The 26,729-nt window shown below is 44.8% G+C and overlaps 1 protein-coding gene across 1 annotated transcript in view; it reads right to left on the reverse strand.

Annotated features, from left to right (window-relative positions):
• Positions 1-270: 270 nt before the first annotated feature.
• DNAJA2 (DnaJ heat shock protein family (Hsp40) member A2) overlaps positions 271-26,729 on the reverse strand; it is a 72,633-nt gene continuing 46,174 nt past the window's right edge. The window contains exons 6-9 of the mRNA XM_029608468.1: positions 23,476-23,672; positions 8,075-8,219; positions 7,760-7,887; positions 271-1,047 (exon numbers count right to left, since the gene is read on the reverse strand). Coding sequence (XP_029464328.1) covers positions 859-1,047; positions 7,760-7,887; positions 8,075-8,219; positions 23,476-23,672 — 659 coding nt within the window. The 3' untranslated portion in view covers positions 271-858. The remainder of the gene's footprint in view (positions 1,048-7,759; positions 7,888-8,074; positions 8,220-23,475; positions 23,673-26,729) is intronic.

Raw genomic sequence — 26,729 nt, forward strand, 5'->3', positions numbered from 1 at the left:
GCTCAAATTTAGTGAGTATTATAACAAAGCCTGCAAGCTTGGAATACTAAATCTGTATTAAAAAGCTTCAATAGTGCAAAAAAAAAAAAAAAAAAAAAGCCCAACAAACTCCAACTACTAGCTTTTAACATTAAGGTCTTCACTTATACCAATGTAAAAGAGAATTAAAACAAAGGATTCAAGCAGTTGGCATTCATTTTCTTAGCTGGTGATTCATCTCTTTAAAGTAGTTTGTTTTGAAGCCTTATGACTTAACAAAGGAAAAAGTAGTTATACACTAACTGCCTTTATTACTTACTTTCAGAAACCTTTCACAAGATTTAAAAAAAAAAACAAACAAAACTTTACAACCATATTTTTTACGTTCTTCCATTGTTGCCACTGTGTGTCAAATTCCTTGGGTATGCAAAGGCCATTTATTTACCATGCATCAAAATGATACAGGCTATAAAATTATTCCATTGGTAGCAGCTTATGCAATTGCAGTCAAATACAAAGCTTCAGGACAAAGTGTACAATGTCAGGTCTGAATTTAGAAAAAAGGAAACTTAGAATCTACACAGAAACCAGGTAAAAATCAAGCACAGATACAAGGACTGAAACTTAAAATCCATGAGGGGAGTCTGGTCTTCCATTCGAGTGCTTTATTCTGCTACAGAACAGTCAAAACTGTAAAGATGTAAGCTTTATAGTTAGTTTAAATTATACACTCTGTAAATACTATAACCAAGTTACACATACGCAATAGAAGTGTCCATTAGGTTATCTGGATTATTTGCACAAACCAGCTGGATTGCTGAAACAAAAACCAGGCAAAAAATTTTGAAAGAATCCTTTGTGCAATTTGTTTCCAAATGTTTACTGATGGGCACACTGTACACCAGGACCATGATGACCACTTTCCTCATCTGAGCTATCATTGTAAGCTTCCCGTCTCTGGCCTCCAGCTGAACCACGGGAGTTGTCAAATTCTTGAAGATCTACCTCTTCAGTTTCACCAATTACATTGGGGATATCAGGTCTGGCTGGCAGAAGGTCTTCCAGTTCCTAAACAGCAAAATTGTAATTGGTTTAAGCTTGGCAAATGCCATCGTGCCTGATTGTTTTGAATCAGGCTCTTAAGCATATGAAGCATCAACAGTATTGCTCTAGTTTTAAACAGATTTTGTAAATTTGTTACGCAGCAGGCTCACAATTTAATATCTTTATTCTCCTCAGTGAAATTGTATTCATAATCTATGCCAAATACTGATAAAGAAAAAAAAAAAATCAGACATTTAATGGGGTTACAAGCACAGCATCTGAAACACGATTCCAGCTGCATTCCACAAAATGTGTGACTTCCTCATTTATCAATGAAATGGGAAAGCGGCTAGACTGGTGGCTGTGCACTGCTATGTAAAGGACCTGGGTTCAATTGCAGGGTCATGGCTTCTGTTCCCCATAGTGGCTGGAGCTGGGAATGCTGCAAAGGCAGCATGCACAGCACCTGGCAAGAAAGACAGACTAATTGCACAACAGTGCCATCTAGTGACCAGACTTAAAAACCGTGTTAGTCAGGTTCTGATAGAGCTGAGTGCGTCCCAAGAACAGCCACTGTAGTGATTGGGCTGAATGGGGATGGGGAAGGTAGCGAAACTCAGTAGTTGCACATGAAAGCTCACGGTATTGATTACCAGTCTGGTTCTGCTTGAATTGGAAGACTAAAAGCAGGAAATTGCCAGGCCAACCTTTCCATTTAGTTTGCTGTAAACAAGTAATACACACTGCAGGACATTCCTGTCCTGTAAAAAAAGAAAATTATTCCTTACCTGCTAATTTTCGTTCCTGTAGTACCATGGATCATTCCAGACTGTGGGTTATGTTCCCTGTCCAGCAGATGGAGTTAGAACCAAAAATTCCCAGGAGAGGACCTATATAGCCACGCCTCCCTCGCCTCAATCCTCAGTAACTGGACTAGCAAAGCCAAGACGAGAAGAGACAGAACCAGAGGAATCAATTAATCTCAAAAATATAGAGAAAAAATAACAGCTGTAAGTGACAGCAACTAACTTGTACTCAAAAAACTGTAACTGAGAACTTGCAAACAGCACTGTGTTCAAAGACACAGCTCGCAATAACTAGAGATACAGAGTGAAAATATTGTGAAGACAGGAAAGCAGGGATGGCCCACAAAGAACCCCCAAAACCAGGGAGGGGTCTGGAATGATCCATGGTACTACAGGAACGAAAATTAGCAGGTAAGGAATAATTTTCTTTTCCCTGTACGTACCAGGATCATTCCAGACTGTGGGATGTACCAAAGCTTCCCCATCATGGGTGGGTCGCGGACAGCCCTGCCCGTAAGACCCTGTCTCCAAGCTGACCGTGAGATGGCGCGCGAATGTCTAGACGATAATGTCTTGCGAAAGTGTGGAGAGACTTCCATGTGGCCGCCCTACAGATTTCCTGAGAAGAAACTGCAGAACTTTCCGCCCACGACGTCGCTTGAGCGCGGAGAGAATGCGCCTTAACAGCTAAAGGTGGAGACTTACCCACTCCGATGTATGTGGCTATAATCGCTCCTTTCAGCCAGCGAGCGATTGATTGTTTGGATGCCATGCAACCCTTCCTGGGTCCCGACCAAAGGACAAACAAATGATCGGAGAGTCGAAATTCATTAGTGACCTCCAAATAATGTATCAAAGAACGTAGGACATCCAACCGACGCAGGTCAGAAGAATCAGAGGATAAAAATGATGGAAGCTCTATCGATTGGTTGAGATGGAAAGTCGAGACCACCTTCGGCAGAAAAGATGGAACTGTCCGCAGGGATACTCCCCCTGGCGTGAAACGAAGGTATGGCTCCCTACATGATAGAGCTTGTAGTTCAGAGATCCGACGTGCTGAGCTGATCGCCACCAGGAAGATGGTCTTAAGGGTGACATCCTTGAGTGTGGCCGAAGTCAGAGGCTCAAAAGGCGGTGCACATAGAGCCCGGAGTACCAAATTGAGATTCCAAGAAGGACAAGGTGGTCTAATTGGAGGCTTCAAGTGTTTTACCGCCTTTAAAAAACGTAGGATATCTGGATGTGAGGCCAGGAGCTCCCTGTCATTACTACGTAGGAAGGCTCCAAACGCCGCCACCTGCACACGAAGAGAATTATAGGCAAGGCCCAAATCCAGACCAGCCTGTAGGAAGGAAAGCACATGTGTCACAGAGGCCTGCGTTGGTAGAATCGATTTTGACTCGCACCATTCCTCAAAAACCTTCCATACTCTGACATAAGTAACCGACGTAGATGTCTTCCTAGCTTTCAGGAGCGTGGAGATGACAGATTCTGGATATCCGCGCCGTCTCAATTGACGCCTCTCAAAAGCCAAGCCGCAAGACAGAAGCGATCCGCCTCCTTGAAAAATACTGGTCCTTGGTGAAGAAGACGTGGCAGATGACTGAGCCGAAGAGGGACGTCTACTGCCAGATTGAGAAGATCTGCAAACCATGGTCGACGAGGCCACTCTGGTGCAACTAGGATCACCGGACCTTGATGCGTCTCTATCCATCGGATAACCTTGCCCACTGGAGGCCATGGAGGAAAGACATACAGGAGACACTGTCGAGGCCAGGGAAGAACCAGTGCGTCGACTCCTTCCGCGCCGCGCTCTCGCCTGCGGCTGAAGAACCGGGCGGCCTTTGCATTTGTCGCGGTTGCCATTAGATCCACATGGGGTCTCCCCCAACGCTGTACTATCCTTCGCATTGCGTCCACTGAGAAAATCTGCCTGAACGTTATCCACGCCCGCTATGTGCGAAGTTGCTAGCCGCTGTAAGTCTAGCTCCGCCCATGTCATCAACTCGGTCTCCAACGAGACTAGATGGCTTCTGGTGCCCCCCTGGCGATTGATGTACGCCACTGTGGTTGCATTGTCCGAAAGAATCCGAACCGCTCGACTGCGTACCAGTGGGTAGAACCCCTGCAGCGCTAGACGGACTGCTCTGGTCTCCAGCCGATTGATGGGCCAAGTGGACTGTTCCATCGTCCATCGGCCTTGGAGAGACCTGTCCTGACAGACCGCCCCCCAGCCGGTGAGACTGGCATCCGTGGTGACGACCACCCAATCCGGGTTCTGTAGAGACACTCCCTGAGCTAATTGTTGAGGGTCCAGCCACGACTGTAAGCTGAGCAAGACAACATCCAGGATGGGCAGTACTGCTTGAAAATCTCTCGACACTGGGTTCCATCGCGAAAGCAGAGACCTCTGGAGAGGCCTGAGATGAGCGAAGGCCCACGGAACCAAATCGATTGTTGAGGCCATGGTTCCCAGTACCTGGAGATAATCCCACGCCGTGGGAGCAACTAGCGCCATGAACCGTGTTACCTGAGCACGCAGAGCCCGAGCTCTGTCCGGGTGCAGAAATACCTTGGCTCGGCTGGTGTCGAAGTGTGCTCCCAGAAAATCCAGCGATTGAGACGGTATCAGTTTGCTCTTTGAGAAATTGACGATCCATCCCAGAGACTGAAGAAGCTGTACTACCCTGTCTACAGCACGGTAACCCTGCGTCCTCGACTTCGCCCGAATGCGCCAGTCGTCTAGATAGGGATGTACAAGGATACCCTCCTTGCGGAGCGCCGCCGCCACCACTACCATGATCTTGGTGAAGACATGCGGAGCCGTCGCCAGACCAAAAAGGGAGAGCACGAAACTGAAAATGCTGTCCCAAAATCTTGAAGCGTAAGAAGCGCTGATGATGGTGATGGATCGGGATGTGAAGGTATGCCTCTGTAAGGTCCAAAGAGGCCAAGAATTCTCCCGGATGCACGGCTGCTAACACTGAACGGAGCGTTTCCATACGAAAACGAGGAACTCTGAGACACTTGTTGACAGTCTTGAGATCTAGGATAGGTCAAAAAGTGCCCTCTTTCTTGGGAACCACGAAGTAGATTTAATAATGACCTTTTCCCAGTTCGGAGGCCGCTACCGGTACTATCGCCCCCAGCTGTAGCAGACGATCGAGAGTCTGTCGGACTGCTAATTGTTTGAGACGGGAACCGCAAGGAGAAAACGATCTCGGGGTTCGTGTACAAAATCTAATACGTAGCCTTGTCTTAAGATGTCCAGCACCCAGTGATCCGACGTAATTTGGGCCCACTCCTTGTAAAAGAGTAAGGCGACCCCCCAGGTGGGGGATCCCCTCTTGGGTCCTTCTGGCATCATTGTGAAGCCTTCGAGGAAGGACCTGCCCCTTGAGTATCCTTACTGTGGCGGCGCCCTCGAAAGGACCGGTTCCAAGTGTGTGATCGTGTAGAAGGAGCCCGAGGCGTCTGCTGTCTATAGTAGGACGCGACCTCCGTTGATTCCGGTACCTATTTCTGGAGGAATAAAAAGATCTAGAAGAACGTGGACGATCTTCTGGTAGCTTGTGCACCGCATTCTCATTAAGAGATTTGATGATCTGATCCAAATCTTCCCCAAATAGGCACCTACCCTTGAAAGGAAGGGAACTCAGGCGCGTCTTAGACGAAGCATCTGCCACCCAGTTGCGTAGCCACAAAAAGACAACGAGCGGACACCGCCACCACCATGGAACGAGCGAGGACCCTTAACAGATCATAAAAAGCATCAGCTCCATAGGCAACCACCGCTTCAAGTCTATCAGCCTGAATAGTCTCTGCCTGTGGCAAAGATTGGGAAGTGAGAAGCTGTTGTACCCAACGCAGAGCTGCTCGCTGTGCTAGGGAACTGCAGATAGCAGCCCTCATCCCCAACGCTGAGACTTCGAAGATACGCTTGAGGTAAACCTCGAGCTTGCGATCCTGGACATCCTTCAACGCCGTCCCGCCCGTGACGGTAGTATGTTTTGTGACCGTGGATACCGCTGAATCAACAGCAGGAACCTTAAGAATCTCCAAGAAATCAGTGGGGAGAGGGTATAACTTTTCCATGGCTCGACCGACTCGAAGATTGGCCTCAGGAGTATCCCACTCCCTTGAAATCAATTGCAAGATGTTGTGATGCGTGGGAAAAGCTTTCGCTAGAGGTCGTAAGCCCGCTAGGAGAGGATCCCCTTTCTTAATCTTCGGATCCTGAGCCACAGGATCCGGAGGAGGGTCAATGTCCATTTCCTGGAGGATGTGGGGGATGAGATCATCCAATTCCGCTGCTTGAAAAATACGGAGGACCCTCGGGTCGTCACCTTCTACCTGGGCCGCCAGGGAGGGATCATCCGCATCTGGATCTTGCCATGGATCCCCCGACGGTTGTTGCAGCGGTATAGGAATCACGGGGGGCGGGGGGGCTGAGTGGACCCCGCACCCCCTGTGGGCAAAGAAGCCCTCCCTAAGGGAGGGTCTGCTGTCGAAAGCAGTGTCAAGCAGGCCAGTTTGGGGGGAGGGGGACCCCAAATTCCAAGATTCGGATCCCTGCTCTGTAAAAATGCCTTGTGCTGATGAGGGGTCCCCCCGAGACATCGTCCCCTTGCCTGCCCTGGTCCGTTGCGCTCCGAAATTCCATACTGTTAGAGGAAACCTGGAGAGGAGCGTCGACGTCCTCCTCAGAGAGAGCTGCCTCAGAGTCAGCTGAGAAAATGGCCGCCGTTCCCGCGCTGAGAGGAAACGGGGCATGCCGCTTCCTGCCAGCACAGTCCGACTCTCCTCCAAGCTGCCTACCAGATAAGCCATACTCCCCCTCAGGAAAAGCTGAAGCCCGTGTCGAGCTCCGGAGCCGTTCGGCGATTTTTGCATCGCGGCGGAAGGGAGGGGGAGGGGCGGCTGAGGCGCGCGGCAACAACTGAAGCGGCGAATTAATAAAACTCTTCGGCCTCCGGACCCCTCACCGTCCCCAAGAGACCGTCAGGGAAAAACGCCGTCCCGACGGTGAGCAGCTCCGGGGAATGGGTCGTCGCAGAGCTGCAGGGCGGGAACTCCAATCACTCCCTGAAAGGGAGGAGGGGAAAAGGAAAACTCCGGGGCTAGGGGGAGCAGTCGGCACTACAGACTTTCACCCCTCATAAATTCCTGTTCCTACCAACGACTGTAAATGAAATAAAAATAACACTTACCACACTCTAGCCAGGCAAGGAAGAGGAAAAAACAAAGAGATAGGAAGAGAGAAATAAAGTGACAGGCAAAAAACACAGCCTGTCAACAAGTTCCTGACTGGAAAACAGTGTCTCTCTTTGAACGGAGTGGTCCTGTCAGAACACTACAGAACCTATCCCTTAGAAGAAAACCTTTATCTAATATTATTTAATTGATTCCTCAAAGAGAAAATAAAACTAGAAAAGTGCTGGGGACCACCGTGTCCCCTGCTCAATCTGCTGGAGTTAGAACTATACTGAGGATTGAGGCGAGGGAGGCGTGGCTATATAGGTACTCCCCTGGGAATTTTTGGTTCTAACTCCATCTGCTGGACAGGGAACATAACCCACAGTCTGGAATGATCCTGGTACGTACAGGGAACTTTTTGTTGGTCCTTTAACAGGTATCACATTCTGTGAAGAGGCCCCTAGATGCGAGGTTGTCAGGGTAAAACTAGAGCTTAGGTAGGCTCTGCAATACATTAGGAATAGAAGACTTGCTATCCTTATCTGCCCTCATATATAGCTTGCTGCAATATAAGCATATCAAACAAATCACTAAATTACTTCACATTAGAGCTACAATGAGATCAAAAACTGACCGGACCTTATTCGATTATGCAGCTTCTGTCAGCTCAATGGACGTAGATAACATTATAAAGTTGTTGCAAAATTCTAGAAAAACTTAAGATGGACACTTACAGAAAGCTTTTCTGGGTTAATCCAGTTATTTTCTGGAAACTGCACATCAAATTTAATAAACAGATCTCCTTTTTCAAAGGGATTGCGATATTGTGGCATTCCTTCCCCTTTAACTATACGAACACAACCTGTTTTGGTGAAAGATTAACAAAGATAAAAGGTTAAGCTTCTTAACAGAAAAGGAAACATTAAGTTTTACTGACTTTTCTAAGCTTTGCTTATCACAATAGAATAAATTAAGGCAAACATGGAGCCTCAAGTTCTGCACACAAATTTGTTTTAAAAGCAAGTGTTCCTAGAAACTCAAGACCATACCTGGCTCAATTACTTTTCCAGGAGGATATTTAACAACAATCTGACGTCCATCGAGATGCTTAAACGTGAACTGAAACCCACACAGTGCTTCGACCAGCCCTATCTTGTGTGTCATATGCAAGTCACTGCCATCCCTCTGAAACACCTGCCAACAAAACAGATGTTTATGAAAATTTTTTTTAAACAACATGGTTTTACTTTTACATAAATGGACAGCCACAAATTCATTGGAATTAGATTGAGTTAGGAGGCAAGGTGGGCATGGTGTACTCGTATCACATAGAATTGCAAAATGTGCACAAATGTTAAAAGTACTGCATGGAATAAAAGAACAATCCCCATCAGTGACCTCATAATTTAAACAAATTCAGGCTTTGAAACTACCAGACAGAAAAGGTTGTTCATACAACCATTATTTCATATTACTATTCCTAAAGGACACTATTCCAAAACATGGTTTCTTGTCTGTGTTATGAAACTGGAGAGACTAGACTTAAGTCTGAATATGTAAATATTTCTTAGCATTAATTTTTTCTGTGTTGACAGCTACTACCATAGAGCCATTTGCATAGGTTAAGTGAGATGCATACAGTGTAGCAGTACAGCTAGCTGCTGTTAAGCAAAAGAAGAAGCCAAGTGTATAAAGTTTCCTGGGCCAGCACACATTCTACCACCAAGACTCCTGCAGTACCTCTTTATAGCAACACATAGACAACTAGGACCTTGGGATAAATCACTCAGGATCTTAGAATATCATGGATCTTGCACACAATATGAATAGGTCTGCCAATGTATGGACATGCCCTGGCCATTTTATCAACTATGTCCCAGGGGTTGGTGAATTAGTACAAGCAGGCAGGGCTCCTGCGCTTGGCAGAAAAAGACCATATGGCCCACCTAATCTACCCAATTTTCCAATCCCTACCACTCTCTCAGGGATCCACTATACTTGTTGCACGCTTTCTTGAATTTAGATACTGTCCTTGTGGACATCACCTCCACTGGGAGGCTATATTGTGCATTTATCACCCTATCTGTAAAAAAATATTTCCTTAGATTACTCCTGAGTCTACCCCCTTTCATCCTCATCCCCAAGCCTCCCTTTGTTGAAAGGCCCACCTCCTGTGCATTGATACCGTGGAGGTATTTAAATATACGTCCCTGGTGGCTGCGGAGAGAAATCAAGATAGCGGTTTTGATTGAAGTGTTTCCTCTGTTCTGTATATTTTTTTTTGCCTAAATGCTTTGCCTTTTTTTTTTTTCCTTTGACAATGCCTTCTAAGAGAAAGGACAAACTACCAGTTTTTCCTACCATGGCTTCAACCCCTTTGATCGGGAGCAGCATGGAGGCATTTCTGCAGAAGGGCTTGTTTAGTGAGAGTGGTGGAATCGCTGTTAAATCCAGCAAGGGAGCGCCTGACCAGACTGGAAATCTCTCATCCACCAGCAGTGGGCTCTCTTCATTCGGGTCTCGTCATCATTCTATTGTTCTTATGTGGTCTGATGACATTCTGGAACAGGCCATAGGAGCCGTGGGATGCTGGTGAAGCAGGAGTATTTCTTGAAGCTGCAGAAGCCATTGGGAATTCGTCTATGTGAGCTTTGAATTATGGTGGTGCCGCTCCATCAAGAAGTACTGTGGCTGAGTTTTACCTACACTAGATGGCTCGCTTCTACCTCTGATTGCGAGTTTAGAATTGATATGGGCTGTCCTTGATTGGTTGGATTCATCTTTGAATGCTATATCCAAAGAAAGTTGTACCCTAGCAGATTCTATTAGAACTCTGGCAAAAAAGCAGGAAGATGATGCTAAGAAACTAATTGGAAAATTTTTAAAATAAGCAGATGAGAAAAGTTAAAACGGTTAATATGTTTCCTTAGTTCAGGATAAGACATCAATACATAGGAGACAGAAGCAATTGGAAAACCAGGTCAGACAACTCAATCTTTGTTTTGTAAATTTCCTAAGGTCTCCTATTTGTCGCCACTGGAAACTCAAGAAATCTTTTGAGATTCTTTCCATACCTATAGAGGTTTTTTCACTATTAAATAAGGTTTATTACCTGCCTTTTAAGAAGATATTACAGAATGCTGTAGCTAACATGGTGGGAGATATTCAGGAATAGGAAAATTGGTTCTTACCTGCTAATTTTTGTTCCTGAAGGACCACAGATCAGTCCATACAAGTGGATTTATGCATCCCTACCAGCAGATGGAGGAAGAGAACAAAACTTTGAGGCATCGCTACATAACAGAGTGCCACCTGCAGTCCCTCGGTATTGACCTGTACCCAAACCAAGATGTATACCTTAAACCCCAATAAACCTTGGGCTAACAGTGACAAAGGCTGGAGCCCCCTGAAAAACTAGGCCCTCCTTAATACAAAAGTACATACCAAAAATGCTTTACTCTGAATATATCGCATAGCAGCTCAGCAATATTCAGAAGAAAGCTTTTTGAAAGATGGGGAGGGTCTCTGGACTGATCCGTGGTACTTCAGGAACAAAAATAAGCACTTAAGAACCAATTTTCCTTTCCTGTTTGTACCCCAGATCAGTCCAGACAAGTGGGATGTACCCAAGCCCCTCTATTCTGGGTGGGAACTCGAAAGACCCACACACAACATATTTTCCCCAAAAGATGCCTCTCCTCTGGTGCCCACACATCCAAGTGGTAATGGTTGGTAAAAGTGTGAAGAGAAGACCATGTCACCGTGCAACAAATCTCCTGTGGAGAAAGCAGCTGACACTCCACCCACAAGGTTGCCTGCGCCTTAGTTGAATGAGCTCTCAACCCCTCCAGCACCGGCCAGCCTTTACAGATGTAAGCCGAAGTTACCGTCTCTTTTAACCATCGTGCAATAGTGTCCTTGGAAGCCTTATTTCCCTTCTTTGCTCCACTGAACAGGACAAACAGATGATCAGATCTCCGAAAGGCATTTGTCACCTCAAGATAACGCAAAAGAATTTGTCGCACAGCCAATAAGTGAAGCTCCCTCGCCATAGGAGCATCCGCAAACAAATTTGGAAAGGCCGGAAGCTCGATCACCTGGTTAAGGTGAAAGGAGGAAACCACCTTAGGCAAAAAGGAAGGAACTGTACTTAAAGAAACCTCTTCTGAAAAACGTAGGAAAGGGTCACTACACGACAATGCCTGCAGCTCAGAAATCCTTCTAGCTAAACAGATAGCCATTAGGAAAACAGCCTTCAGGTTTAAATCATTTAAAGAAGCCCTTTTAACTGGTTCAAAGGGAGGACCACACAACACCTGAAGAACCACATTCAGATTCCATGCTGGACAAATCTTCCTGACCGAAGGATGCAGAAGTTTTGCTCTCTTGAAATGAACCACATCCGGATGAGATGTCAATGGTCTTCCTAGAATCCTACCTCGAAGGGACCCTAAAGCTGCCACCTGAACCCAAAGGAAATTATAGGCCAAACCTTTAGCCTAGCCATTTTGCAAAAAAGCCAGAATCTGCTGAAAATCCACCTTCAAAGGCTGCACCTTGTTCTGCACGCACCATGATTCAAACACTCACCACACTTGGACATAAGCTGACGACATGGAAGGTCTCCTCGCCTGAAGCAAAGTCGCAATCACAGGTTCTGAATAACCCTTCAAGTGGAGCAGTCACCTCTCAAAAGCCAAGATGCTAGACAAGCGAACCTCCCGGTCTGAAAATATGGGTCTCTGCCACAACACCCCCGGCAGATGGGCCAAGTGAACGGGACCATCCACTGCTAGATGAAGATGATCCGTAAACCACGGCCCACACAGGCACTCGGATGCCACCAGAATCACCCTGCCCAGATGAAGCTTGATGTGCTGCAGCACTCAACCTACGAGAGGCCATGGTGGAAACACGTACAGCATATGTGTCAGCCACGGCTGAATGAGAGCGTTGATGCCCTCTGATCCGACCTCCCTTCTGCCACTGAAAAACTGATCCTTCTTCGCATTTCCTGGAGTCACCATGAGGTCCACCACTAGTCTGAATCAAGGCGAAAGCCTCCGCAGACAACTCCCACTCCTCTGGAGCCAGACACTGTCTGCTGAGGACATCCACCTGCATTTTGTCCACTTCGGCAGCAGCTATTCTTACCAGATGTTTCTCCACCCAAACAAATAGTTCTTGTGCCTCCAGTGCTACTAGACTACTCTTCATTCCGCCCTGTATGGCACTGTCATCGCATTGTCCGAGGACACTCGCACTGCCTTATCTTGAATGAGTGGGAGAAACGCCAGTAAGGCTTTGTGCACTGCCCTGCTTTCCAGCCGATTGATGGACCAGGTCGCCTTCTCTGACAACCACTGACCCACAGCCGATTTCCCTTGACAAATCATTTCCCCAACCAGAGAGGCTGACATTCGTGGTCACCAGCACCCAGTCTGGCACTTCCAGATCCATCCCTTTCTCCAGATTGTGCCAAGACAGCCACCACGAGAGACTGGACCTGGCATCCTCCGGCAACGGCAAAGGAAAAATTCCTCTGAAAGCGGATTCCAATTGGATAACAGCGCCTTCTGCAGCGGGCGCATATGAGAAAAGACCCATCAAACTAATTCCAGCATAGAGGCCATGGAACCCAGGACCTGGAAATAATCCCAGACCCTGGGAACTGATAGACGCAGCAGCCGAAGGACCTGACTCTGCAACATGACTACCCCCCTTCGTAGTCAGAAACACCTTCCCTATCCAGGTATCGAAGCATGCCCCCAGATATTCCAATGACTGGGCCAGCTTCAAATGAATCTTTACTAGATTCTTCACCCAACCCAACGAATCCAGGAGCTGCAAGACTCACTGGTGAGTGACAACATTCCACTTCCAACTTCGCCCATACTAGTCAATCGTCCAGGCACAGGTGCATCAGGATACATTCCTTCCTGAGCGCTGCTGCCACAACTACCATCACCTTTGTGAATGGGTGCAGCACTGTCACTAACCCTAAGGGAAAGGCCCGAAATTGGAAATGCTCCTCCAGGAGCATGAACTCCTGTTTTTTGGCCTGAATGGGGACATAGAGATAGGCTTCCATCAAGTCTGACTTCTCCAGAAACTCCTCTTTGTGCACTGCCGCTATCACTGTGCGCAATGTCTCCAACAAAACCATGGTACCCGGAGGGCAGCATTAACCTTCTGCAGATCAAGAATGGGACAAAAAGCCCCCTACGTTTTGGGAACCATGGAGTACTGACCCAGTCCCCTCTCCTGAGGGGGCACTGGAACAATGGTGTGCAGGAGCTGTAGCCATTGCAAAGTATCCCGCACCACCTCTCGCTTGGACCGGGAGACACAGCGGGAGCTTACAAAGGCATCCCTGAACAGATGAGAAAATTCTAAGGCATAGCAGCCTCCTACCACTTCCAGGACCCACTGGTCCAATATGATCCTGGTCCATTCCTTGTAAAAGAAGGACAGCCTCCCTCCGATAGCCGCAGACCAGCCTGTCTTCATTGACCAATCTTACTTCCGCCTCCTCCCTGGGGCCCACCATCCCTTGGAGATCTGCGTTGGGCTCGAAAGGACTGCTGCCTGCCAGAATTCTGTTTTTGTGCTACTGGCCCAGGGCTCCTGCCAGCATGAAACCTTCTCACCTCTTGGAATCTTGGTAGTTTTCCTGTCCTCATGCAACTTATTACCCTTTGACTCCTCCAACTGTTTCGGGAGCTGCTCCAGATCCTCCCCAAACAGCAGCTTGCCCCTGAAGGAGAGGTTAGATGCTGATCTTTAGACCACACATCAGATGACCAATTTCATAGCCATAGGAGTCTCCGCGCCACCACTGCAGAGACCATACTCCTGGCAGAAGTCCGGATCATATCATATAGGGCATCTGCTACACAGGCCATTACTGCTTCCAAGCAGGTAACTTGAGCCACCTTAGCTGCCCGCTCCCGACCACTTATTGTGCGCCTTCTGTACGCAGCACAAGCAGGATCTCTGCATCAAGCTTCTGCGCACTGCCACATGAAGACACAAAGTTGAAACCTCAAACAGCCCTTTAAGTAAAATGTCCAGTTTACGATCCAGGATCTCCTTCAGAGTGGCCGAACCTACCACTGGGATGGCCATCTTCTTGGTAACTGCGGAAACCTCTGCATCGACCGTGGGAATCTTTCACGACACGTCTGTTCTGGCAATGGATATAACTTAGCCATAGCCCTGGACACCTTCAAGCCCACTTTGGGAGATTCCCACTCCACCAACTTATTCACCCTCTTAGGCGGCCCCTGTAATCCCCCTAGGACCGGGAATACCCCTTCATTATCCAAATCCTCCTGAGTGACCTTAATTCGCAGCTCATCCAGCACCTGAGGAATTAACGGGCCAAGCTCAGCCCTACAGAATAGATGGACCACCCGAGGATCGTCACCGTCCATGATTGGAACCTTGTATGGATCCTGCACTGGATCCCCCAATGCACTAACAGGATCCTGCATCGAAATCACCAAGATGCTAACGGGTCTGTGTCCGGATCCACTGGCCCTCCCTGCATCTGATCCAGATCATCCATCTCATCTGATGTATCTTCTTTTACCGCTTATCCCTCCGGACACTTATGCCTCCAATTCCTAGGCTTCTTAGCTATCTGGGACTTCCTGGGCAAAGGCCTCATGGTAACCTGCTCCCTTCCAGGACAAAATCTGCCGAAAAAGCTTCAGGATCTGACAAAGAAGAATCCAGATCCGCGTGCCCCTGTGCTTCCTTCCTTTCCTTGCCACCAGTATGATCTTGTTCTGCGGGAAACAGCATGGGAGGGGAGTTCCAAGACTCTGCAACAACAGCCTGACTCCCAGCACATGTAGACAAAACGGCTGCTGACTCCTCCAACCCCACCCCCCCCCCCACCCCGGAACCGGCCCAGCCGACCTCCTGCCTCCTCCCCCCCCCCCCCCCCCCCGCAGGTCCCAGCCCCTCCTGAGATGCATTCCTGGCAAAATATGGTTGAATCGAGGTGAGCCCTGGCTTAAACCACAGCCACAAATAACTTTGCCATGATGTGTGGGTAGCAGCATGCCAGTGTGATCGGGCCTAAAAATAGCCCCTGCCAATACAAGGAGAAAACAGCACTATCTGGTGCTGAAACAGTCCCTGGGCCTGACCAAGGTATTAATTTGCTCCCTCCCCCCTTACCTGCCTCCTGGCAGAGAACAAATCCAGCTGCTCAAACTACTTCAGTCCTGCTCCTCTTCTTCCTGTGTTCAGCCTTTCCCCCCCCCCAAAAAAAACTTAAAACAAAGACACACAAATACAGGGCCAGGGAAGGGAAGAAAACTCAAATACTTCCTTGCTTCTGAAGGAGGCTGAGTGTGCCAGGAGCCCAGAGGGGGTGAGGGAACCAGGACCCCTGGCTTTCACCCCACTCCACACCCCCCCCCCCCCAAGGGCTAAGCCAGAACAGGGATCTTCAACCGCCTGCTCTACCCAAGGGATGGCCCATGAAGGAACCTCAGGGAGCAGAAATCTTATACTTTTTTTTTTTAAACTCCAGATTGCAGGATTTCACCTCTACCATCTGCTGGAGACAGAGAAATACCGAGGGACTGCAGGTGGCCCTCTTGGTTATGTAGCAGTGCCTGAAAGTTTTGTCCTCTGCCTCCGTCTGCTGGTAGGGATGCATAAACCCACTTGTCTGGATTGATCTGGGGTACGAACAGGAACAATGGATACTCTGGAGAGAATGAATGGTGAAGAATTCAATAGAGCAACTTTGCTTGCAGCTTTGTTTTCAAGGATGATCTGGACCTGGTATTTCAATTTTTTTTTTCCAAAAAGCCTTGGTTAATTTTATGGGTCAGTGTGTTTGGGTCTTTCCTGATGTGACAAGATCTACTCAGGGGAAAAAAAAAAGAAAGGTTTTCTTGGCCAATGTACTCTCGCCCTAGCTTGATGCACTCTACCCGGGTGCTATCAAGCTAGGGCGAGAGTGCAATGTAGAAATCTCATCTTTGTGTATGTTTCCTCATTCGAAATCACATCAAATCTTCACTGATGTGTACTGTGTTGTTCGTACATCTGACTGTGCATGTAAAACTGGACCCCCAAACCCTAGACCACCACCAAAACCTCAACTCGAGTTATTAGATGACCCTCCTATAGTGGTATAAATAGATGACAAATACGTGTACCACCCCAGAGGCTCTCTCTCTCTACTCCACTCCTCTCCCTCCTCCCCAAAACAGGATTCGCGATAAATATCATGAATCCTGTTTCGAGCATATCGCACAGCTTAATACCAGGAAAAAAGGTGTAGTTATTTCTGGTGTTAAAACCTGTGATAATGTGCGTTATGCTATTGCAAGCAATGTTAAACACCCCTCATTTTCATAAACCCTGCCCTAACTCCTCCCCTTTGACTACTTTTTTGAAATTTGCATATGCATCACGAGATGCGAAAAATAACACATGCATTATCGTGTGCGTCAGGTCCTAATGCCTGCGATAACACCCCAACGCATTTTGATGAATGAGCCTGTAAGTTTGTATTTAGGGCAAATGTAGGGTAAAGTGACTTGCACAAGGCCACAAGGAGTGGGCCATGGGATTTGAACCCTGGTTTGTATCCTGCTGCTCTAACCACTAGGCTACGTTTATCTCAATTATTTGAGATATGCTTGTGAAGAATATTTCAAAATGATATATAAAGTTAACTATATCTCCCGCATCCTGCCTTTCTTCTAGGGTATATATGTTTAGGTCTTTAAGTTTGTCACCATAGGCTCTGCATCGAAGACTGATGAGCATTATAGTTCCCACATTTTGACCCGACTCCATCTGGTTTATATTCTTTTCCAGGGATGGTCTCCAGAACTGTATACATTATTCCAAGGACCTATACAGGAGCAGTATCAACTCCTTTGGTTTGCTGATCATTCTTCTCCCTATTCACTGCTAAACTTGAGGCAGCTTTTGCACTAGTAAGCACATTGTGTGTGTGTGTGTGTGAAAAAGACAGTAGGACCAAGACGGCACAAACATCTCTCACTCATGTGAAGGCTATTCAGCCACCACGATTAGTACATAATTTAATTCCAATGGCAGAAGGCCAAGGCTTCTGCTGGGATTCTCTAACATTGTCTTCCTTATTTTTTAATATCTACCTGGCATCCATATGTAAGATCTTAGCTGGCCCAATGTGAAGGATATAAAATCTATGCTGATGACATTCAGTTCACATGGCCTGTCACTGAAGAATTCTTGCAGATTTGCTTTTCCACACTTAAGAAATGGTTGTTCTATAACAAACTGGCTCTAAACGTGACAGATTTCATTTTGATTCAAAGATCACATTCTAAGTTGCATCCTACTACCATTATTATTGATTACATTCCTTACTCCTTCTTGTAGTAAAAGTCTCCAAGTATGGATAGACTCTAACCAGATTACTGCTCTTGGTTGGCCATCGAACAATGCGGTTGAAAAACCTATCATGATACAAATGCTGCCACATGGAATGTGCACACACTAATAGATCATAACTCAAGATGAAAGGGGCAATCACCCTATTAGGCAAGATACTCAAGAAATACAACACTGACATTGCAGCACTAAATGAAATTCAGCTTTGAGTCAAAGCTTGCACTGGGCGACACATTCTGATATGGAAACCTAAATGTTACACTCCAGGGAATTCTGTGCAAACAATTTTTTGTGCATAATTTATTAGCATGCTCAATCATGCTAAATTTCATAATTCTCCATGAATACAGTGAGCTGTAGACTCTAATAAGATGGCTGGAAGCAAGGACAGATTAGCCTTGGTAAAGAGATCCAAGATGATCACATGAAGGGGGCCATGCTGAAACTGAGTTGAGGAATACTTCTGTTTTGCTAATTAACTATTACCATTTGTATTGATATTGTGAAGAAGTAGAAGGGAAGAACTAAAGGAGATCTCTCCATGTCCTTGAACTCACATTCCAGTCATCCGTTGGCTATCAAGGGTTTCAAGCAGCCTGCTGATTTTTCAGGATATACTGAAGCACGTGGGTTGAGGAACCAACCCTCTAGCTACTGTGCGGCTGTGAACTCTGATACCAGTCACGTAGTACCTCCACATGATTGGTGGAGATACCATGAGAACCGGAAAGCAGAGCTCTTCAGTATCAGCAGGGGAAGAGAGCCACAGAGGAAGGAATTTAAAAGCATCACAGGTCCTGCAGGAAATTGCAGACCTTACTGGAACAGAAGCTGGAGTACAAATGCCAGGTCTGAGTAACTGGGAAGAAGCCCATTTGGAAGGGGTAAGTGGTTTCAGACTTCCTCATACTTCTAACAACATGGTTGCCCCTGTACCACCCTTGAAGAAACAGGAGACTGAACTTAGCTGTTATTTGGTATGCACTAGCCTCCCTTCATCAAGCTATTTCTTTGCTGGATGTATTCACCTCTCAAGCTGAAGTGTGGATACAGGCCCAAGAGTCTAGTTTAGCAAGTGATGTCTAGGAATTAGGTTGTAGTTCTGGTGAAGTTAACCAGTTGGCAGCAGTACCAATCTTTCTAATTCAGGATAAGAGGGTTACCAATAGAAAGGCTGATAATTTGGGAAACTATACAAGATACCTCAACTTAAGACTGGTTAATTTTCCCCAAATTACTACGGTTTCCCCACTAGATATCTTCAACAAATAATTTAGTAGATGTTCTCAAGATTTCAGAAGTCTGTATTCCTCCTTTGAATATAATTTAATTCTAAACTGAAAGAATAACCTGATTCTGTCTATTGACAGCTTGGACTGGATTGCTTTCCTGGAGAGACTGGGAGAGGAAGAAATTAAGAGGGCAGTATTGTTGGTCTCCTGTTTTTGCTCAAGATAAAGACTCCATGTCTATTTTCACAATCAAGGATCTTTGTTTCTTGGAGGGAAGATATGGGTATTTCCATATTTTTGTAAGAAAAATTCTGGATCAGAGGAAAAGTTTCTGGGAATGTGCCCAGAGGTTGTCTCTCGACATTTTTTGTAGTGTGTTATCCTTATGTCCTGTTAAGTTGCAACATGTAACAAACTTTTTTTTTTTTTTAACCCTCAAAACTTTGTTTTTTCCTGAACTCTTAAGAGAATAAAGATTGGAAGAGATGTAGGTTGAGGATATGGTTTTTCACATGTATAAGATAAGGGTTTTGGCTTTTTATTAATGTTATTACTTTTTACCTTGATGCCATCCTTGATGCCATCCTCCCAATGGTTGTGTCTTGGATTCATTTTGTGAATTATTAGGAGATTGATGTTTCAGTTTTTTGTAATTTTTTTTTCTTGGCTACTATTATCATTATCTCAGTTTTCTTATTCAAGTTTGTACTTCTTGTAATTAATTGGAAATGTAATAAAAAAAAATGGATTAGCTATTGTGCCTGGACAGCTGGTGTGTGAGGTCAGCAGGAGGAATCCAGTACGTATAGGGTCTGATGAATGGAGGCCTGCGGAATGGCCCATGTGGAGCTGGAGGGAAAGCATCCAACTAAACAAAGGTGGCACTGAAATTCAGAGTATGCAGCAGCAGAATGATCTCAGAGTTGGCCAGAAGAAAGGGCAGTCTGCTGTGGAGTCAATTTTTTAAGCAGGTTGGGGGAAAGAAGGATCGAGTGCCTGACTGAGAAAGGGGGGAAACAGGGGAGAAGTGGGTGCTGCAGTGGGAGGGAGAGCGCCATACAGGAAGCAGAGGGGGAAAGCAAAGTTACTTACCTGTAATAGATATTCTCCATAGACAGCAGGACAAATCAGTCACATGTGGGTGACACTGCCAATAAGGAAATGTACACTCTTGTAGCTCAGAAAGACCTAGAAGTCTAAGCATGTGTGGCTGTTCCCATATATCCGCTGCCATATGAGGCCCCTCAGTCATTTAACAAGCTAAGCTTCAACTTTACTGGGAGGGGAGAGAGGAATTGTACGACTAATTTGTCTTGCAGTGTAAGGAGAGCACCTGTTACTGGTAAGCAACTTCGCTTTCTCCGTGGACAATCAGGATTAATTCAGCCATACTAATTGGGATTCTGTATGCCAATGATGGTTTTATCTCCCTCCAAGTTAGCTCTAGTTGGACACAACAGCAATGATCTCACTTTGCTTAACTTCTATAAGAAATTGGCTTACATATAATAAATTAGCTTTAAATCTAAAGAACAGAATGGCTGAACGCTTCTTTGCACATTCATTCACCTCAAAGGAACTTAAGATCAGCAACCAAAGGTTTAACTATATCTTCCGTACAAACAGCAAACCTAAGTAAAGTCAGGGAACGAGCTGGGCCTAAATTATGGAATTTAATGCCAGCTGAGCTGAGACTACAGAAAGATTTTTTTTAATATTTAAAAAAAAAAAAATCTAAAACCTGGCTTTTTAAGCAGCATATGTGGATGTGAAATAAATTTAAGGCAGAGCGGATCAAAGGAGTTATGGTGAAATTGTACACGAGCTGGAATATCGACTGGAGTATATGAGGCTTTATGTATATGCTTATTGATTTTTTATTTTAACTTGGTTTGATGTTTATCTTAAATTGTATTTATGTTGATTTTATTTTACTTGTTTATTAATTTTAATTGCTTTTGTAATTATTTTGATTTTATGATTTTTTTTAAATTTGTAGTTAATTTAATTATAGTTTTATTGTGAACTGTTATTATACAGAATATTAGTATATAAAATATTATAAATAAATAAATCTAGCTAAAACTGAAATTGTAATTATTCAGAACTGGGACATTAGGATGAAACCCCCTATGATCAAAGTTGAGAATGAAGAGATTAAAATCTTGCCTTATGGTCTCAGTTAAATAATTAAAATTGTCTATGGGCCCTCAGGTCAAATCTGTGGTTCAAGCTGGCTTCTACAAAATGCAGTTATTACGCTGCATTAAACGCTGGTTATATCCTGCTGATTTCCATGGAGTTGTTCAGGCCTTAATCTCACCTACCCTTGACTACAGCAACTCATCATATCTGGGCATATCGTTAACCATCAAGAAGGTACGACAATTATTGCAGAACACAACAGCATGGCTAATCTCCAGGTCTATTTGATCTTCACTGGCTTCCTGTCCAGTGGAGGATCAAATACAAAATGGTTGTACTAGTTCATAAACTTCTTGCTCTGGATGCTTTGCCATGGACTAATGCTTTGCTCCAGATCTATAACCCTGGGAGGTCACTGTGCTCCTCACAAAGAGGCCTGATTGATGGGACATCTAAAGGTCATGCAAGACTAGGGAGCAGGCTTTCTCAGTCACCACCCCCAGTCTATGGAACACCTTGCCACAGGAGTTGTGGCTGATTGAGAGCAGTAAGTCATTTAAAAGTATGGCTAAGATCTTCAGGCAAGAATTCTTTTAGGCTAATGACTTTTTGTGCTTAGATATTGCAGATGCAGTATGGCATCAGGAAGTTCTAGTGTATGTTTTATTATTATGCCTGATGTTTAATTTTGTGTGTGTTGGTCTGTATGCCACCTAGGGCTTTGATATAGGCAGCATATAAATAAATAAAACATTCTGAGGATTAATCAGAAGTTTCTTCTTTTAGCTACTCAATATACTACAACCAGATAAAAGCTGTAGGAGGAAGGAGTTGATGCTTTCAAATAAATAAATCTTTAGAACTGCTTGACCAAAGTTATTTCTATAAGAATCTTGTTCCAGACAATAATGCTTGGTCAAAGATCATGTGGATGCCATACAGATGTCTCATTATTGATGCAGAACACAGGCGAGCAAAAGAAGTTGAAGGTGTCCAGATTTGAAGAGGTTTGCCAAGACGACAGAGCACTAAACTTTCGTACAGTGGACAATGCAATCAGACAGCCAGGAAGAAAGTTTGCTTAACTGCATGACCCTATTTTGATCATAAGAAACAAGTTGGGATGATATTCTAAAATGTTTGAACCTCTCTAGATAAGAGTAGTGCCTTCTATAGTCTAGGGTATGCAGAGCTTGCTCTTCTTTGTTAGAATAAGGTTTAGGAAAGAATGCTGGAAATAGAGAAAATATTTTAGGAAGGAATTTTGGATGGAGGTCTTAGCATTATTTTATTACTGAAAGTCTGAGTGAATGGTACATGCACTACTAACACCTGAAGCTCACTCATTGTACAGACTGAGATGACTTCTATCAAAAAATAGGACCTTCCAAGTTAGAAACTTTAAATTAACTGAAGCAAAGGATTTAAACAGAGGATTCATCAGTCTGGAAAGAATGACACTGAGGCTCCATCGTACAGGTGAAACTCTCATAGGAGATCAGATATGGAAGAGTCCCTTAATGAATTCTCCTGCTTCATCTGTGGTCTTTTTGGGTCAAGAATTGACCTTGCGTCATACCAATGGACACAAACCAGCTTAAAGGAAGCTGCTAAAAACATGTGTCAATCAACAGGAGACTCCATTATCATTGCTTATGTTATCCTGGACCACAGTGCTAAGTACATCCTATCATTACTTTTGTATTCAAGAATCTGTTAAACAGGATTTGGCACCGTTCCAAATAAGCTACCAGAACTCTGATAGGATGCTCAGATGTCAATCATTACTCTACTTGCAAAATTATCCCTGGAATACGATATCACAGTGCAGTGTGGACAAGTTCACTGAAGAATTAGAAATAATTTTGTATGCAACTAAGAAACTATGGAACAGATTTAAAAAAAGACTAGGGCTCCATTGAATCCCCCATCTTCTAATTGCCTAAGAGCTCACTCAAGATCTTAAATGCTACATCTTTTTCCTAATAAATAAAAACAAAACCCAGGTACAATTCAGAGTTATATTCGGAACAAAAAATGATAGGAATTGGAGGGCAAAGAAAGCTCATACAGCATCAATGCTAAGACCAGCAAATAAAGAGACTATCTGAAATCTTAAAAAGAAAAAAACTCTGGTTTTCTTCCCACAATGTGACAAACTGCCTTAAAGAGATGAAATAACTGAGAAAGAACAGGATCCCCAAAAGTTTTTTTTTCCTCCACTACATGCTTTTGCAACCTTCCACTGTGCCTTCCCTTCAATGATCTTTTACATATAGGAAAGGACGGACAGGCAGACTGCATTTCAGTCCTTAGCCCTCAAACTGTGTTTACAGAACAGTTCTGAAATGCCTTCCAGTTGAACGTTTTTATAGTTCCAAATTCAAAGGGATGCAGAGGCAGCATTCACAGACCCAGCCATTGCATAATGGAAACATGTCAGGGTAATTACTGGGGGATAAACACAGGGGGAAACCCAGCTAGTTGCAAAGGAAGGTTCATGGCACTGTAGCCTCAGTAGAGGCAGTTTTCAACTGAACTGGAAACACAAAAGGAGGAAAAGGAAAACTGCTGGGCCCCCAAATACAGAAAAACAACATTTGAAAAGAAAAAAAACCACAGTCTTGACAGTTGATATGAGTTTACTATCAAATCACCTCATTCTCTTTCTCCTGTAGCACAAGGACAATGTCTCCAGGTTCCATTCCTGGGGCCTGATCAGCTTCTCCAGAAAATGTAATTTTCTGTCCGTGCTTCATGCCTTTATCTACATGAACTTCAAGGATCTTAACTTCTTTAATCACTTTCTTCCCTTCACATTTTTTACAGCGATCCTTTTCATTAATTACTTCTCCTGGAAAATGAGAAAAGTACAAATCTGGTTTGCATGTAAATTCCTTACGCCACCACCAATTTCCTTAGTGCTACTAAGATATGTGCAGCTCTTCCTATGTGGATTTTACAATCTAGATAAGACAGGGTTGCTCAAATGGATCCTCCGGGCCCTGCGCCCCCCATAGCCAGTCAGGTTTTCTGGATATCTCCAATGAATAAGCATGAGAAATATCTGCATACAAAGGTGGTAGTGCATGCAAATCAATCGCATGCATATTCATTAGAGCTATCCTGAAAACCCGATTGGGGAGGGCCCAAGGACCGGTTTGAGTAACCCTGAGATGACACACAGATTTGTGGACATGTATTTACTATGATTAAAAAGGTGAAAATCGACCAGGCTGGGATAAGGAAGTGTCAGAGTTTGAGACTTAAAAGCAATCTCAAAAGGGCAGGTTTTTATGCAAGACTTGAATATGGCAGGAAGGGGCATGACGCAGCAATTCAAAAGGCTATTCCAGGCATATGGCACAGAATGTCACAGCCAGGTGGAAAGTGTAGAGACCCCTGATGAGTTTACAGAATTGGAAATGTAAAAAGAGACACATACATGCAGATGGGATCAAGCTCAATTTGTGTGTAAACAGTAAAAGTTACTTCCTCCTTTTCCCCCAAAAAGGATAGGGCTATCACTTATTTTGATCTCTCCTGTAGCCCCCCTTAAACTAAAGAGCTCACACCATCTCTAATCAAGACAATCTAATACCAACATAGTTTCAAAAATGGAAAAAATGCAGGATATAGTCTGATAAATATCCTTTATTTCTAAAACCCGAGGGTACACTATGAAGGAGCAAATTATATGGGAGATTTTTGCTAAGACATTTTCCTTTCATGAAATCGGCAAATTGCAGCTAACACAAAGCCAAAGTGGCAATATGAAATTGTTAGAAGAAAATCAAACTATACTCTTCATACTCTCAATCATAGGAGGCTTGAGAAAGGGATAAATATTTATAAAACAGATATAGGAGAAAATGGAGGCATTACCATATGTCAGCCAGAAATTATCTCTGATGGCAGAGGGTCAAGGAAGAGTAACAAGAACATAAGAACTTGTCATACTGGGTCAGACCGAAGGTCCATCAAGCCCAGCATCCTGTTTTCAACCGTGGCCAATCCAGGTTACAAGTACCTGGCAATTACCCAAACACTAAGCAGATCCCATGCTACTGATGCCAGTAATAGCAGTGGTTATTTTCTAAGTCAACTTGATTAATATAAGTAATGGACTTCTCCAAGAACTTATCCAAACCTTTTTTTAAACCCAGCTGCACTAACCACAGCCTCTGGCAACAAATTCCAGAGCTTAATTGTGCGTTGAGTGAAAAAGAATTTTCTCTGATTAGTCTTAAATGTGCTACTTGCTAACTTCATGGAGTGCCCCCTAGTCCTTCTATCATCCAAAAGAGTAAATAATCGAGTCACATTTACCCGTTCTAGACCGCTCATGATTTTAAAGACCTCTATCATATCCCCCCCGGCCATCTCTTCTCCAAGCTGAACAGCCCTAACCTCTTTAGTCTTTCCTCATAGGGGAGAACGTAGTTGGTAGGCAATACCCCTCTTAAAATTACGTCCTGGAACTTCTCTCTCATTAGTACTAGTCACTAGGGATGTGCAGAGCAAAAGTTTATGTCCATATGTCCATATGTCCAAAGGGGGTCCCATTTGCGGTCAATATGGACATAAAAAAAATTAAATGAGTTGGGTATATGTCCATATGTGCAAAAAAAAAAAATTTAAACCCCCTCACCCTCCTTAATCCCCCCCCCCCAGACTTACCACAACTCCCTGGTGATCGAGCGAGGAGTGAGGACGTCATTTCTGCAATCCTTGGCGAGAAGCATGTGACGTCGGCGGCACGTCGAGTGACGCCGGCGTCACGTGATTCCCGGCGAGTTCGCGCCGGAAGGCTCGTTCGGCCCAAAAAGAACTTTTGGCCAGCTTGGGGGGGTCAGGAGGCTCCCCCAAGCTGGCCAAAAGTTCTTTTTGGGCCGAACGAGCCTTCCGGCGCGAACTCGCCGGGAATCACGTGGCGCCACGTCACTCAACGTGGCGCGACGTCACATGCTTCTCGCCAAGGATTGCAGAAATGGCGTCCTCACTCCTCGCTCGATCACCAGGGAGTTGTGGTAAGTCTGGGGGGTGGATTAAGGAGGGTGAGGGGGTTTAAATTTTTATTTTGGCTCAACAATCGCGATTTCCCACATATCCAACATAGCTATGTTGGATATGTGGGAAATCCGATCGTATATGTCGAATCCTTTTTTTAAGTTAAAAAAAAATATGAGTAGCGTTTTATATATGCGGTCAATACGAATGCACATCCCTACTAGTCACAGTTGTATAAAACAAAATTTAATGATGCTTATGCTGCAATTTCTCATCAGTTTAGATCATCCCATATGCAATATGTCCAACCTGCACTTAAGAACAAAGCTTCAGGCACAACTGTAGCTAAAAAGCATTTCAAACATGGATACAGCCCCAAAATAATGTGTGCATCACAGGTTCATTTCACATAATTTTCCTCTTGTTCCGGGGGGGGGGGGGGGGGGGGGGACAGAAGTAGCCTAATGCATTTTCCAATTTTTTTCAAGCTCATGGAGCACCTACTTTAACAAAAATGTTGTGTGGCACACCAGCCTCCATGGAGCTGGCTGTGCCAACATGGAGGAATCACATGGTGAAAAGAGCAGCTAGGGAAGCACTGAAAGCCCCACAAGTCTCTTCCAAATTTTAAAATAAAGAGAGAGAGGGGACAAGACACACATGAACCCTTAACGATAAAGCAGCTCCCTCTATATACAAATGCAGAAGAAGGGAGAAGTCGGTGTGGTAGAGGCAGTTGGCTCAGTTACCTTGGCTGTCTCTCATGAGGCTATAAGAGCCCCTTTATGGTTGCTACTCCCAACGCTCAGAGTAGACCATATCCAGTACTCAGTGCACGCTCTCTTTGTCTTACTCATCTTGAAAATAAGAAAGAGGCTGGAAGGATTCAAAGGAGGCAGCA

Source organism: Rhinatrema bivittatum, chromosome 7 (genome assembly GCF_901001135.1).
Source record: "Rhinatrema bivittatum chromosome 7, aRhiBiv1.1, whole genome shotgun sequence".
In the NCBI taxonomy this organism is placed as follows: Eukaryota; Metazoa; Chordata; class Amphibia; order Gymnophiona; family Rhinatrematidae; genus Rhinatrema; species Rhinatrema bivittatum.